Source organism: Camarhynchus parvulus, chromosome 17, assembly GCF_901933205.1.
Source record: "Camarhynchus parvulus chromosome 17, STF_HiC, whole genome shotgun sequence".
NCBI classification, from domain to species: domain Eukaryota; kingdom Metazoa; phylum Chordata; class Aves; order Passeriformes; family Thraupidae; genus Camarhynchus; species Camarhynchus parvulus.
In genome coordinates, this window is record NC_044587.1 from 2,703,478 (window position 1) to 2,719,341 (window position 15,864).

At 55.7% G+C, this 15,864-nt stretch overlaps 1 protein-coding gene across 1 annotated transcript; it reads right to left on the bottom strand.

Annotated features, from left to right (window-relative positions):
- Positions 1–273: 273 nt before the first annotated feature.
- Positions 274–8,310, bottom strand: AGPAT2 (1-acylglycerol-3-phosphate O-acyltransferase 2). The gene is made up of 6 exons (XM_030961405.1): positions 8,080–8,310; positions 4,496–4,629; positions 3,894–4,069; positions 3,653–3,748; positions 2,111–2,183; positions 274–1,653 (listed from the first exon to the last, which is right to left on the bottom strand). Exons 1-6 carry the CDS (start codon positions 8,265–8,267, stop codon positions 1,502–1,504), a joined length of 819 nt encoding a protein of 272 aa, XP_030817265.1. The 5' UTR covers positions 8,268–8,310; the 3' UTR covers positions 274–1,501.
- Positions 8,311–15,864: the final 7,554 nt, after the last annotated feature.

Consider the following 15,864-nt stretch of genomic DNA (forward strand, 5'->3'; position numbering starts at 1 on the left):
CCAAAGGTGGAATTTCTTTTTTTTTTTTTTTTTGTTTGATTTTTGTAAAGCAGATAACATTCTCAGCCCAATTAAAAGTGAACAGCAGACAACTGCACATAGAGGCACTGCTCCCTCCTCCCAGGAGGAGTCAGACATGGTTCCCCTCTCCCCAGGAGCCCTCCCAGGGCCCTCCTGGGTTGACCCTCCATGACAGCCCTTTATCTGCCACTCTCACAAAGTGCTGGTTTGGTTCCCTCCTCCCACCCCGACCCTTCCCATCCCCTGAGGCTGTACTGTAAGGCCCCTCCAATGAAGCCCCTGGCAGCACCAGCTGGGCCCAAGGGCTCCTTCCATGGAGCTCCCTGCCTTTCCCAGCTGAGGCCAGATAAACACAACTGCACCAGTGCAGGCTGCAGGAGCTGGGTGTGCTGGTTACCTGAGTAGCCCCAGCTGCCTTATCCCAAGGTCCCCTGTGCCATGAACAGGAGAGCTAAAGCTAAAGAACCACGGACCTGAGCCAGCCTCCAAGGGCATCAACATTCCACAGCTCCCGGTGAGGGATCCAGGAGCTTTGTTGGTCCATCACCCCAAGGCACGGGGGAACGTGTTTTATCTGACTGGAAAAGCGGTTTATATCTCCCCAAAGGGGGAGCTGAAGCCTTCCCAGCCCCGTTCCAGCTGCAGCTCACCCACCCTGTGGCTCTGCAGGGCTTTTACAGGCCCTGGAGAGCAGCAGCTCCGCCCCGCAGAGCAGCAGAGACGCGGGACAGGCACCATCTTTCGGCCAGCGCTGACCATGACAAGTGACAAACCGAGCACGACAGAGCCCTTTGCCTCCATAAGGGGCATTGCAGGGATGTGACCAGGCTGAGCCACCACCACGGCGGGGAGCTGGCAGCAGATTCCCAACGTGATGCTGTTGTGACGCAAGGGCATCTCAAGGGGACAGACCTGTGTGTCCCACTGGTGGGTGGGAGTGCTCTGGGCTGTCCAGGGAGGACACCACACTCCTAGCGCTGCTGAAAAGCCAAAATCTGGATTTTCACCCCAGTTCTCAGCCCTGTTTGAGCACCAAGGTTGTGCTGATACAAACTGCTGCCTGGTGGTTTCCACCTGGGACATCACAGGGCCACCTCACGAGCTGAGCCTGCAGGAACACAGGTGCAGGGACAGTCACACCAGGCAGAGCTCAGGCTCCAGGCAGGTTTTTGCTGTCACCCCAAGCTAGCTGCAAGACCTGGGGGAACTCACCTCTCTAGTCATTGAGCCCTTTGGTAGCACAAGTTTGATGCCTGAGAAATTCAGAAAAAGGAGATATTGCAAAGTGAGAAAATGAACCCATAAGAGAAATCCACTCAGAGGGGAACCTTAGTGCTGGCTTGACACCCTGTGTGTGCCAGTCTGTGGTGCTCCCAAGAGTTAGAAATCACTGCAGAGGAGAAGAAGATTCTTCAGTATTTGGCAAGAACAGACAGGTCCCTTCAGCCACCACCGCACGGTGACACCACTGGAGAAGGCTCTAGGATGAGTCCTTTGCCTCGCCTGGATGGCCTGACAGCCTGAAGAGGGTCTCCCTCATGGTGCTGAAGCATCTGTCAGAGAGGTCGGTGACATCGTCTGACGTCAGCCCTTTGGTCTCTATTGGAGGCAGAACCTCAACCTTGATTTTGCCTGAGGGCAAGAGAGGAACCTGTGAGAAACCCACACACCACAGGAGCTCTGTTCTCTGCCCTGTTCCCCACCCTGGACAGCCCCAGCACAGCCCTCAACCCCTCCCAGGGCTTCAGGTATCCACCCCTGGAGCACAGGCAGAGTTAGATCCCAGCTCCAAGAGCTGTGCCACCCAGAATAATCCCCCTGTGCCTCAAATTGCCATCCCAGCCAGAGCCTGCCCAGAGCAGGAGGTGGCAACCAATTTTTAATGAAAACATCCCTCAGTGTATTTAATTACAGCCCTTCCTGAGTTAACCCAGCCCAGGCTCTGGTGCCAAGTGCTTTGAACTGCCTCCAAACATCTCCCAGCAGGGTTCCTCCTGTTCACCCCAGCTCTGCTTCCCTCCCACACCCTCGTGAGCCAGATCTCCACGCAGGACAACAGCAACCCTGTCTCCAAGTGACTCTTTGTTACCTGATGTAAACAGTTTCGTCTTTGGGTTATAGAAGCTGGTGAAGGAGGAATACACCACAGGGATCACTGGGACCTTGGGGAAGGGAAGCGAAAGAGGAGTTATTGGCACTTCAGCAGCTCAGGGCAGGCCAGAGACAGGCAGCAAATCCCATGCTGCAGAGCTGACCTGGCCTGGCACTCACACACACAGGGCACACACAGCCCCACAAGCAACACCCACTTCCAAAGGGTAGAACAATCAGCAGTCAAATGGAATCAAAACCACTCCCCAAAGACTCAAGGCACAGGAATACTCAAGGAACCAGGGCCAAGTTCCACTCCAGCCTCAGCTCAGCACTGGCTTTTAGGGCTCCTCGACCCAAGTGAGGCTCCTAACCCCAGGTATTTCCTGTCCTGCAATCAAACTCTGTAGGCTGCCTGTCCTGACAGGCCTTGCCTGCTGTACAGGCACGTGTCTGAGGCAGGGTGGCTGCTCTGCTTTCAGTTTCTAAGAAAAGGAGTCACCAGTTGTTATCAATTGCTCCCGGGGAAGCTTCAGACAGACACAGGGCCAGGAGGGCAGGCAGAGCTGTTGTTCCAGGGCTGGTAACACAGCCAGGATCTACAGTTGGTGACTCAGGGGGGTGTAGCAGAGGCAGGAACCAGTTCCATGTCATCCTTTCCTCCAGCAGCTGCCAGGCTCTGCCTTGGCTGCATCACCCGGGCAGGAATGGGGATGGTACAACACAGGCTACACCCTGGGCTTGGCCAAACGAACCCAGTCAGAGAGCTGGCATCTCTTCCCTTTCCCAAAACTCCCTGCTGTAACACCTTTGCCGGGGAAACCAGTTTCCCCTGAGGCCTCGAGTCATCCCAGTCTCTGGCACACTGCCCCAGCACTGTGCCCAGGCAAACACCCCGAGACAGCTCTGGTCTGCTCCCCCACTAACTGCTCATGGATGCTGTCATTTTGGAGAGAAAAGGCATATCAAGAACTGCCATACGGCTGCCAGGGAGGCAGCAGCTATTTTCACACAGAGCAAGCCCAGATGTTGCTCTAAAGCACAAGAATTAACAATCCTGAATCCTCACTACACGACTGTGACCTGGGGGATTGAGAAATGAATCGTCAGCTTTGGGCTTCCCCAGGAAAGAACCCACTGGGCTCCCTGCCAGGAGCGAGCTCTGGGCTGCAGCTATGCCCCCAGGAACCCCTGGGCACTGGCATTGCCCTGCCAGCTGCCAGGAAAGCCTGGAAATAGGGATCAAGTGTGCTGTCCCTCACAGCCCTCCCTCCAGAGGGGACACCAGGACTGAGGCAGGCAGGAGAGAGGACAGGGCAATTCTCCACTGTCCACAGCCACACATGCTCATTCCCAGAGGGGACAGAAAAGGCCCTTGGCTGCTGCAGGGCAGCACTTCTGACACCAGTAGTTGACCTGAGTAGGTATTACCTGGGAACACAGCTGATCTGACAGCAAACAAACCACACTCTGCATGATCAGTGTGCAGTGCCACTGCAAAATCACTCAGGGTTCCCATGCAGGGGCAAAGCACCGTTACCTGTGCCTGGACAGCGAGGTGAAATGCTCCTTTCTTGAATGGCAGCAAATCCCCAGTGCAGTTCCTCGTGCCCTCTGGATATACCCACACCTTCACCTGCACATGGAGAGACAAGGCTCTGCTCCAGAAATCCACTTGCTGTGGTGGGAGACACCAGCCAGCTCTGCCAAGCTGAGCCAGGAGCACCAGGAGTGCCACAATGCCCCCATGCCACTCCACCCAGCTCCACAGTGACACTCACATTCTCAGCCACCATAGTCTTGGCCACCTCTGACATGACCATCTTGGCACTGCTGGTGCTCTTCCTGTTGATGAAGATGACGCCACCGAGGTACATGATGAGCCCCACGCTGCCCATGTACATCAGCTCCTTCTTGCCCACCTGGACACAGTTGTCGGGCAGGACCTCCATCAGCCCTAGTGGGATGGCAGAGGGCAAGACCCAGCAGTCACCCCTGGGACAAGGACAGGACAAGGACAGGGGCACCAGGGACAGGCTGGTGCCTTGCTTCTCTCCCGGCTTCTGAGAGCAGGAGGCTTGGCACACACAGCAGAGTTAGTGGTGGCTGCAGGTGACAGCAGGACACCTCCAGAGGCAGCTGATTCCCCAGCCCCAAGGAGTCCAGCAGGGCCACTGGCACATGTGCTGGGCCAGCACCTCAAGGACAGCAGAACCAGGGGGGCTGCAGAGGTGTGGGATTGCCCAGAGTGACAGAAGACCCTTCCCACAACCAGCCCTGATGGGGAAGCTGCACCAGGGGCTGCTTATCCAGGAGGTACAAGCAGGACTTCTCCCAATAGTGAGCAGGAGAAACGTTCTCTTCCCTCCCACCAGCTCCTCACCCATCATGTCGAGGACGCTCTGATGGTTGGACAAAATGACAGCAGGGCCCTCTACCTTGAAGTTCTCCAGTCCCTTCACCTCAAACCTCAAGCCGAAGAAATACTTGAAGGTCTTGACAACAGCTTTGATGATTCTGCAAAAGGAAAAAAAGCAGTCAGCAGCAGAGCAGAGAGGCCAAGGCCTGCTATACTCAGTGGGGGTGGAAGCAGACAAGAAGAGCTCTAGGACAGAGAACCTCCAGTCTTATTTGTGCTGCGGTCCACCCAGGTGTCTGCCCTGCATGGTCCCACATGCTGCAGGAGCGCTGTTCACTTGCCCTGTTCAGTGCCACGGTTCTGGGCTGCCCTGGTGCTACCAGGCTCTTCTTCCTGCAAGCAGCAGGGCCCCACAAGTTGTCAAACAATTCTCCCAGGAGCTGCCACTCCCCAGCACACCCGACACCCAAGGAAGGCTCTGCCAGGTCTGCTCCTTGCAGTGCTGGAAGATGGGGCTCAATGTTATAAACAAACCCGAGGTGCCCAAGGAAGGAGGGGAATGAGAAACACTTCCCTGCACAAGGCAAGGATGCAGGCAGCAAACAGGATGCTCCCCACATGGCATGGCAGAGGCTGGGTGCCCCCAAGCAAACCCATGCTGAAGCTTTTCCCCTTCCCCAGAGGATCTACAGAGCTCTAGCTTTTCCCAGCTGGGACACTCCAACAGCCATGCCAGCACTGGAGCACATTTCCTTGTCAGCCCACAGGAGCAGGGCCCATCTATGCCATCCCCTGACCGGGGGACTTGGGGACTCTCCAGCTAGGCCAAAGGACACAGGCAGAAGCTGGCAGAACACAGGGGCTATTTTGGGCAAGGGAACAGCCATTTACCAGGACAGGTGGCAGAGGAGCCTGCACGTGAACAAGGCTCCCTGGAACAGCCACCAGCTTGGATCTGCTCTCCCCTAGAGCTGATTCAAGCTGACTTGACCTCCAGCAAGCACCTGGATGTCCTGCCTCAGGGCCACCTTCTCCCTGGCAGACAGGGGATGGAGCTTTCCTTCCTGCAGCAGGAGACTGAGGAACAGCCAGCTTTGTCCCCACCACAGGGTCCAGCTTGGGAACTGTGCAGCACCATCCTGCTGAGAAGCATCCTTGTCACTCAGGTGGGAGGTGAGCACCCGGACAGCTTCTCATCCTGGCTTGGCAGCAGCTCCCAGCATCTGCTTTCCAAAAGTCTCCATAAACTCTTGAGCCACAGCACTTTTCCCAGTTTGCTCCTACCCACAGCAGGGTTCACATCTCCGTGGGGTGTCCCCCCATGCAGACCACCCGAGCTGGCTGTGACACTGGAGTTCAGGCCAGGCCAATGCCCCGAGGTGACACACGGCTATCAGTCCTCATTTCAACTTGCTGCAAAGAGCCACACCCAGGGAAAGGACACAGGGAGGAATGCAGAGCTCCACAGCCCGCTCCAAGGTTACAGGGGTGCAGTCTGCTCCAAGGTAACAGGGGTGCAGTCCAGGTGAAGAGACGGGGTTACAGGTGAGATGAGGCAGGGTGACACGAACCAGAGAGGTCATGAGGGATGCCAGGCCACCAGGGTGACCTAAATCACACTTCTCCTCCCTTCTGACTGCCAACCAAAAAAGAGGTCACCGCTCTGGAAGTCACAGTGCTCACTGGCTGCTGGGAGAGGCTGGTTACACATTACTCAAGAGCAACCATCCAGCTTCCTCCTGCCAGCCCGGGGACAGACTTTCCTTGCACAAGATGTGGCGTGAGCCACTGAAAGAGGCAAAGGGGCAGAGCTCAGAGCAGGCAAAGAGCAGGGGTGACCTGCTGGGCTGGCCACGTCACCCACAGGGTTAAAGGATGGATCTGAGTCCCCACAACCCCACAAGTGACTTCTCTGTCGGAATCATCGACTCAGACGTGGTGCAGCCACAGCTGCAGAGAGCTGTAAAACCAGTGCACTTACTGCCAGAGACAAGGAGCACAAAAATGACAGGGAATGGGACTTGTCAGTGCATCCCTAACAGTCTGAGCACGAAAGCCAGCAGCCCCCAGATTCACGTGCTCTGCTCCACAGCCAGTCACAGAGGCTTGTTTAGGATACTCTGATTTTCAAGGACTACTGAAATCTGCTTACCAGATTGGAGGCTCGTGCAAGATGTTTTACCTCAAATAAACAGTTCTAACTCTATCAGACACCCTGGGTAACCTCTTCCAAGTCACACCAGCTCGACACTGGAGCCAGCAGCACAGCAAGAACAGGGTGTTCTGCACCAGGCAACAACACCATTATCACTGTCTGTCCACCAGCACATGCTCTGCTCCAGCCCCCTTTCCCAAGCTGGAATAAGCAGCCTGGGATGTTGGAGAAATAAGGAACTCACTGGTTCACCTCAGCCATGGACCTCCCAGGAGCTGAGATACATCACCAGGTTCTTCAGCCTGTGCCACTACAAGGAAACAACAGACTTAAGTTACAGGAAAAGGGTGGCTCTGGCCAAAATTCAGCCCTTGGTTTCAACAGGAGGAGTTATCCAAGGCAAGTTTTTGTTCCCAAATAATTCCTTGAAGTTTACATAAAGTTTAGAGGGTTTATTTTTGGGGGGAAATAAAAGGATAGCGTCTCCATCGCTGACATCATAAATTCTCCCAGCTGCAGAGCTAGCTGAGCATTGGAAAGCTGCTCCTGAGTGAGGCAAGGCAATCAAAGCTGGAGAGAGAGCCAGGCTGGAGATCACAGAGCACACTGCCTGGGGCCATGGCACCAGCCAGGACGGCAGGACACAGCCCTCAAGGCAGCACATCAGCTCCCTGCGCCCTGAGTCCTACATGTGAAAGCCACACTGCAAAGCAAAGTCCAGCCCCACCTGCTCAGATGCTGCCAACCTTTGATCCTAAAGGATGTTAAGGCTCTCCTTTCCGCTGCATCCGCATGCTCAGCAGAGGTAAAAAGCTGCCTAGGGGAGAGCAAAACCAGGAAATGTCCTGTGCTGCCAGCAGAAGTGCCAGCTCTGCCCGTAGAATGTACCTTGGCATGGAGAGGAGGTGCTGGATGACAGCAGCCCCTAGGCCCTTGTCACAGGTGTCCTGTCAGGGGACACAGGGCTGGACAACAGCTGCAGAGAGCCATGCCCCAGCAGCACATGGCACACAGCCTGCCAGCCTCTGCTGCTGGGGCAGGAAACACCCCAAACACAACCACCCAACTGTCAGGATCAAAAGGAACCTTCTAGAGACCGGCTCCATCTGCCGCGGCAGGGTCACCCGGTGACACAGGTGTGTTTGGAATGTCTCCAGACAGGTAGATTCCTCACACTCCCTGGACAGCCTGCTCCAGTGCTCTGCCACTCTCAACAAACACTGCCCTCCTGCAGCTTTCCCTAAAAAAGCCACCACCGCCACCTTCCAGACACTTCACCCCCAAACATGCCTCGCTGAGGGCTCTGCCACAGGCCAGGACAGCCGCTCCTGAGCCTAGAGGGGATCCCCGGGGCTGCGCTGCCACCGGTGTGACAGAGGCCGCCACCACCCCAGGGGCTCCGGCAGCGGCGGGGCGGGGACACCGCTGTCCCCAGCCCCCGTTCCCCCCTCACCTCATGTTCTTGACGGTGCGGCCGCCGTTGACCAGCAGGCAGGCTACGGCCGCCAGCGCCGAGGCCAGCAGGCACAGCACGCAGTAGAAGCCGATGCGCAGCGCGAAGTTGACGGTGGGGCTGAGCTGCATGAGGACGTGCAGCAACAGCAGCACGGCCGTGCCCCATAGCAGCCACCCCATCTCCATGACGGCTCCACCCGGACCAGCCGCTACTGCCGCCGCCTCCTCCCCGGGCAGCCCGCGCTGAGCCCGCCTTATGTGGGCGGCCCTGCCCGCCCCGCTGCTCCCTCGGCGGGGCGGGACGGGCGAGCGAGCGGGGAACGTTGCCTGTGGAGCGGGCATTCCTCAGGCTGCTGGGCGGGCCGCCGTGGCCATGGCGAGGGGAGGAGGGCGGTTGGTTCCCTCGCGGGGCGCTCTGGGGGTTTGGTCCCCTCACCAAGCCCTGTGGGGGTTTGTTCGCCGCATGGGGAAAGTTTGGGACCTTCCTGGAACCATGAGGAGTTTTGAGATTCCCCCCCATGGATTTCTGGGGGCGTTTTGTCTCCTCGTGAAGCTCTGTGGGGGGTTTGGTCTCCTCATGGAGCCCTGCGGGGGTTTGGTCGTGGCAGTTTGGGACTCTCATGGAATTATGTGGAGTTTTGGGACCCCCATGGAGCCCTGGGGGTGTTTTGTCTCCTCGTGAAACCCTGTGGGGGATTTGGTCCCCTCATGAAACCCTCATGGAGCCCTGTGGGCCTTTGGGACTCTCATGGAGGCCTGTGGGGGATTTTCACTGCCTGTGTGGTGCCACGAAAAGGCTTTGAGGTCCTCCATACTGGGAGGGAGTTTGTGTCCCTCAGGGCACTGTGTAAGGGACACAAACCTCATGGACCCTTGCCCACCTTTTCTGCTGGTGCTTGATGCTGGTTTTCCAGCGGCACAAACGTGCTGGGTGGGATGGAGCTTTCCCTGCTGGCACCGGGGTTAGGATAGGATCAGGCCCTGAAGCTCTGTGGGTACAAAGCTGATACGAGAGATGAAAGTGTCTGCTGGAACCGACACAAACCATTCATTGAGCTCGGCTGGTTTTGCAACACTTTTTATAGCAAAATGCAAGTCCAGCAAGTCTCCGTGGAGACTTCAGTGGGGTAAGATGTGACCCTGTGGTTCTGAGCATCTCCTTGGCATCCACAGCTTTGCAGCTCCTGGAAAAATCAAGGGAAAGTGTTAGCCCTGTTAAAATAACCATTGTTCCCTCAGCTGTCCTTGGATTCACCAAGAGAAGTTGCGTGCTGTTCCCAAATGAGCTGTCACCAGAAAAAGGAGAGCTCAGTGCACTTTGCCTACCCCACAGCAGCTTTAGGGCTGGAAGCAGGAGACAGACAGCGAGCTCCTGGCTGGCACTCCCTATGGCTGCCAGGCAATGACATCTCAGAGCTGGTCTCATGATTCCAGCTAATGCCACAAAGAACCCTTATTGTATTAGCATCTCCACACAGCATGAGATTAATCCCCTCTGCCTGTGTCGTGTGGGCTGTTCAGGGAGCCTTGCTCCAGTGCTGTGCCAGCCAACATATGCCTGGGAAGTCACCGAGACCTTTGCAGCTGAGCACACGCTGGGCCCGGAGCGATTCTGTGTTATCCTTGTGACTTTTCGCTTCTGATGACACGGGAAGAAAGTCCCTGGTGATCTGTCACTGGAGTGTTGCATGGGCCGATCCACGGAGCTCATGGACGCTGGCTGACGTTGGGAATCTGAAATGTAAATTCCGGCAGGGCCGCGGTGCCGGCGGCAAGCGGAGTGAGCAGATCTGGCGTGCCGGGGTTGGTGCAACGCTCCACGTGTGGGCTCCTGGAGGAGCTTGGCTGCCATCCCCTTCTCCCCACGCTCTCCAGCGCATTATCTGGAGTAATGCAAATGAAACATTTAGTATTAGTCTGCAGCTCAAGGAAGGGGAGCGCTTTCTGATGCCAGATTAGAAGCCAGACATGGGCCTGCCTGCGAGCAAGCAGAGCTGTCATGCTGAGTTATTTCATAAGGCAGGCGGTGGTGCTGCCAGATGACGACAGCCTGTGCGTTAACATTTTCATAACAAACTGCCTGATGGAGGAGGCCCGAGAGCCTCTGCCCGCTGTGCAACACGAGCATCACCCCATCACCCTGAAACATGGCCATTTTGGGGTAGAGGCAAAGGTGACCCCATCCCTGTCCTCCCAAACTGCAGCAGCCAGGATGAAGCAGTTCCAAATGCTCAAAAAATCCCTGATTTACTAGATTGTGTCATGTGTTTTGCATATTTAAACTACTGACAGGATTATTTAAACATGGTAGAAGGGTACCCTGCGGGTAGTGTAGCTGAGCAGGGCCTGGAATCCTTGGCAGGAGCAAGAACACATCAAGTGCCAAGCAGAAGGGTCCATGCAGCATCACTGCTGGTGGGATTTCTGTGCCTGGCTCCATGAAAAGCCATGAAGCTCAAAGCATTACCCTTGTCTTACAATAATCTGTCTGTGTTCTTTATCTTTTATTTGCCTAAATTTATTGCTTCCCTGGCAACAGCATGTGACCTCCCTGTGGATGACTAGCTTCTGACTGGAAAAGAAACAGAGCCAGGGAGAACATCTCCCACATATGGAGAAGGGAAGAGAGGGAAATCACTCAGAGGGGTAGGAAGGAAGGAGGGATGTGTCCATCTCCTGGCTGAGCAGGTTGTAGAGCAGCAGGAGGCTCGAGGCTGGGTGGGTGCTCAGCAGGACCCTCTGGAGATGCCGGCTGTGCTGAAGGAGGCTGGATTTGTGCAGAATCTCACTGGTGCTGCCTCGTCCTGCCTCTGCCCTTGGCTTCCCACAGCGCTTCTGGCAGCTCTACCCATCGGCCTGCTTCCCTTTGCCTCCTGCCAAGGGCCGTGTGTTGAAAGCAGCAGCTGGGTTTGGTGACATTAAAGTAGGGCGGGAGGAGGTAGCAACCAGCCAAACATCCTTGTTCGTGGCCTTTTTGTGGCACGCATGTGTGAGGCTGGGAGACCTCACAGGAAGGGCTGACAGCACGAAGCTGTGGGCTGTGCAAACTCCTTGGCACCTCGTGCTGCACAGCAGCCTCCATTGTCAGGGGCTTGGGGACAGTGAGGTGATCCACACGTCTGCTATAACTCCTTCCAGACCTCTGTCAGTCCGTCCGTCCGTCCATCCATCCATCCATCCATCCATCCATCCATCCATCCATCCATCCATCCATCCATCCATCCATCCAACCACTGATCTATCCTCTTCCCTCTTCACCTGTCTGAATTAGCAGCTGGCTTTGGGAGATGTGTCAGGGCCTGGTGTCACTGTGTGTCACCTCTGTGTAGCTCAGGGTACACAGGACAGTCCAGCATCACAGTGCTGATGTGTTTGCCCTGTGTAACACTCCCACATGGGCAGGGCTGCAGGCTGGGAACCTGGACCTTGTTTGCATCCATAAGCAAGGCTGCCCCAAGGGCTGCCATCACTGGCTGGCATCAATTTTCCTGGAAATGTTGCCCTGGCAAAGACAGAGAGGAGGTTTCCCCTGGTTGGGAACAGCACAGTCTGCTTGGCGAGGATGGTGCTAAGAGCAGTTTGTGCAAAGGATGTGGGTGAATCTCATTTCCCTGTCACCTAAAAGGGCACATGGGAGGTGAAACTTTCCTGCTGCTCCTTGTGTGGGAGCTCATGGTGAGCCCAGAGTCACAGGGGCAGAGCTTCAGCCTGACCCTCAGCCTCCACGCTGGCTCCTGCTGCTCCGTGGCCACACTGCCTGTGCTTGCCGGCCTCCTCGGTAATCACACGTCAGCGCTCTGGTGACAGCGGAGTAAACACTGGGGAGGAACCGGCTGGTGACTCAGCGTGGCTTCAACGTGAACGCTGCAGCTCCCTGCTCACAACAGAGCCTTGCACAAGAACCAGAAGCATGAGATTGCTAAACTGCCCGCAGGCACAGCCTCCACTGGCCTCTAGTAAGGCAAAGAGCCCAAGGACTTTGACTCTGGGAACATGCAATTAAGAGAGAAATGTGTTTTAAAAGGCTATTAAATAATCTGAACCTTCCTTCCTTCCTGTAACCTTTACTCACCTACAAGTAACTCTATTGGAAAAGCAAGATTTCATCTGCTGGGATGTTCACACCAGCCAGGTGTGGATTTGAATCCATGCAGGACACCAGGCAGGATGCTGATCCACAGAGGGATGCCACACCAACCTCCCACAGAGTGCTAGGGCTGTCAGTGAGGCTGAAAATTGGAGTTTGCAGAGCCAGTGCCCATCAGGCAAGGATTGCAGCTGGGGTTAACACACCACCAAGCCCCTCAGCACTGACTGTTATTTTTTTGCTTCTGGTAGACTTTGCCAAAAACAGGAGGCAGAAAAAGCGTGAGACTTCCAGATCTTACTGTTGCATTTACGTTTGAAACCACAGGCTGGAAATCCCCCTGCACCTCACGGTCTCTGCACCATGCTCGTAAATGAGGGTGTGCCTAGTACAGGACATCTTGTCTGGCTGCAGCTCTCGAGCTCTCTCAGGCACAAGGATGTAAAATTGGAATCGCTTTTTTTTTCAAGTTGCAGTACGATTATGCTTTCTCCCAAATGCCATGTGTAAATAAAGAAAATCAAATTGTTTCTGATGGATTTTATGCTGGTGAAAGGGACTTGGTGGTTGGCCTGGAGACTGATGGACTGAGCAGGGAAGGCAGAGCTGTAAGCCAAGGGCTTGTCTTGGGAACAACCTGGGACTGGAGAGGGGTTTGTTGCATCTCCCACATCAGAGGTTCTCAGCTCAGGGAGCCCCTGCTCATCATCAGCATCATGTGTCCCACCTGGTCTGGATTCCCATAAAAAGACACGCCTGGTCTGGATTCAGCTGGTGGTGCTGAGTTCTGGGTGTGTCTCTGGGTTTGGACTGCCAGGTATTTATGGGCTGTGTGTGCCCCACTTGTGCAACCTGAGCCAGCAATCTCATCCCCTCCTCTCCTGCAGCCCTGTGCTGCGGATGTGTGGCTGTAGTTACAGGAAGATCCTGTTTCCCTGGGGATCTGCAGTACTGACCACTGCAAAGTGGGACACTGGAGCTCTGGGAGTCGAGGCAAGGTGTGCCCAGAAAGGGACACTGATCTCCACTGGAATCTCCATCCCTGCCTCCCGAAGGACATTTCCCTTAACTCTGAACCTTCCCGTGGCACCTTCTGGGTGCAGGCCCTGCTGCCTGAGCCATGCTCTCTCCCCAGGCTGAGTGTGGCATTCCCGCGTTGCCAGACTTGCCAGCACTTGGCAGGGTGTGCCAGCTGTGTGGCACACAGCAGGACTAAAGGGCCTTTGGGCTAAGTCCAGGTGTGCCACTGGTGTGTGTCACGGGGCTGTTCCTGGAGCTGGGCTCAGCCATGGGCAGCACCAGCACCTCCCCAGCCCCACATCACCCCGAGGCCGCTGATTGCTCTGCTGGTGCCAGAACCACCACCTTTGAAGGTGATCCCATCCTCCTGCTCCTGAGCAGGTCTCCTGCCCCCTTCTCTGCCTCTCCGAGGGACAATGGGCTCCAGCACCTGCACAGACACTTGCTGGGGCTGAGCACAGGAGCTGCTGGAGAAGAAAAAGGCATGTTGCCATCACGGAGCAGTGGAAATGTACTGACACCGCTGGGCAGGGTGGGAGGGAGTGGAGCAGCCCGGGGTGCTTTCAGCACAAAGACAGTTTTCTTGTGAACAGCTCCAGTCTTGCCACAGGAATGAATCTGGGCTGGGGCTGAGCTCACACAGGGCTGGATCCTGGAACAGGCTGCTGGGATTGGCTGCACCACGGCCAGGCAGCAGCTTTGTTTAGTAGAAGTACAACATGAAACCAGCACCCAGGTCTTTGGGTGAAATCAGTGCCCATCTCTTCCTGGGGTGCCTGTGTGGGAACAGAGGGTCTGGGCAATTGCTGGGTAGGATGCTAGTGTACCTGGAATTGGATGCCACAAGCTCCCCAGGTGCTGCCCTCTCATTGCACACCCCTGCTGGAGCTGCCAGTGTGTTGCAACTGGCTCAGGATCTCCTCCAAGTGCCAGAGTCCAGCACAAGGTGAATTCTTTTCCTGGCAGACCTCCCTGGAAATAAACCACGCACACCTCAGCGGGCTAAAATCCACACGGGGAATGTGTCTGCATGAAACAAACAGTTGCTCTCTCTCTGTTTCCTCTGTTATTGATTAATGCCTCTTAATGACTCTGACCTCAAAAAATCTTGTAGTTGCCGCCTGTCACAGGAGATCAATGGAGCAGCATTAGCAGGAGATAGAGGCAAACTGTCCCAGGTGAGCTCTCTGCCGAGGCCAATCTGGGAGCAGCACAATCAATAGTTCAGCATGACCTCTCCCTCTTGCTTGCTTTTTTTCTCCTTGAGCTGGTTGGGCAATAAAGTCTGCTCTGAGCTTTCACCAGGACTAGATTATAACTATCCAAATTGATCTGATCTGTAAAGGATAAAAGGGCCTCTTAAGCCAGCTGTCTGCACTGGCAAAACTCAAGTGGCTGAGCAGACAGGGTCAGACCCTCATTAATTCCTGGATGCTTGGGACCCTGCTCATGCCATGCGTGAAAGGCTGGACCACAGTGCTGGAGGGAGTCAATTAGTCATGACAAATCCAATCCGACTTCTCCCCCAGAGCTTTCCCAGTCACTTGGCTGTGCTGCTGGTGCCTTTTCATGAGTGCATCGTCATTGAAGCCACCATGCCCTGTCCCTCCCATGCTCTTTTTGTGATACCTCCTTGTTTCTCTTATTACCCTTTCTCCAGGGAGAAATTGTGCTGAGGGAGAGCTCTTTGTCGATTGACATGTTGGGAGATGCTGCAGTGGGCTGAGGTGTCCCAGGTGGAGCATGGGACAGAGGAGGTGAGGGGGAGTTCTCCTTTGCTCAGACAGCCACTGCCTTCTTGAAAACCTTCTGCACATCCACCCTCCAAACTGCAGCCTGTCTCCTCACTGAAACTGATACACAGGGAATGCCTGGAAGATGAATGTTGGCTTAAAAACCGTGTCCAGAGCTGCTTATCCCACCTGTGCATCTCTGTCTTTTCTGAGGCCAGCTGAGCCCTGTGCCTGCTCCAAGGAATGTCTCCCTGGCCAAGCCTGACTTTGGGAGCCAAATGCCCAGGGTGAAAGCTGTACCCTGGCTCTCGTGTGGAGTGGTTGGGGGCTGGCAGGGGCTGTCCATGGGCACTGGTCAGGGAGGAATCCCTGGGCTGTGTCTCTCTGAGCATGACCTGATGATGAATAACTCCATAATCTAAGCCAGTGCAGGGATCTGCTTGCTCAGCCCCCATCTCTGAGCTCCTTTGCAAGCTCCCTTTCCTCCTTGGCTGGGGAGCGCCCACGGTTGGCACATGATGGAAATCCCAATGAGAGAAGCTCCCCTTCCAGAGCCAGCACCGCAGGGCTCCCAGCCACAGCCACCACCCTTTGCCTTTAACCCCAGCCCTGCCTGCAGAGCCCTTGAGCTTCTTCTCTTCCCCCTCATAGTTCAGGGCCAGGGACATCCCTGGGGTGTCCCCAGCCCAAGGGGATGGTGGTGAATGAAAGGTGAGACCCCCAAACAGTTCCCAGAAAGCCAGGGGCTCTGTGGGGGCTGCAATCCTGGCCCAAAGCATCCAACAAGCCCCAGCACCCCCATTCAACCCCCCTTAACTTCTTGGTGCTTAATTACAAGTAGCAGGGATTCGGAGAGGAAGCGGAGGGGGCGAGCACAGGACAGATTGGAGGGAAGATTGTGCTGGGGGTGGCAGGGCTGTCAAGCCAGAAACACAAGAGCTGA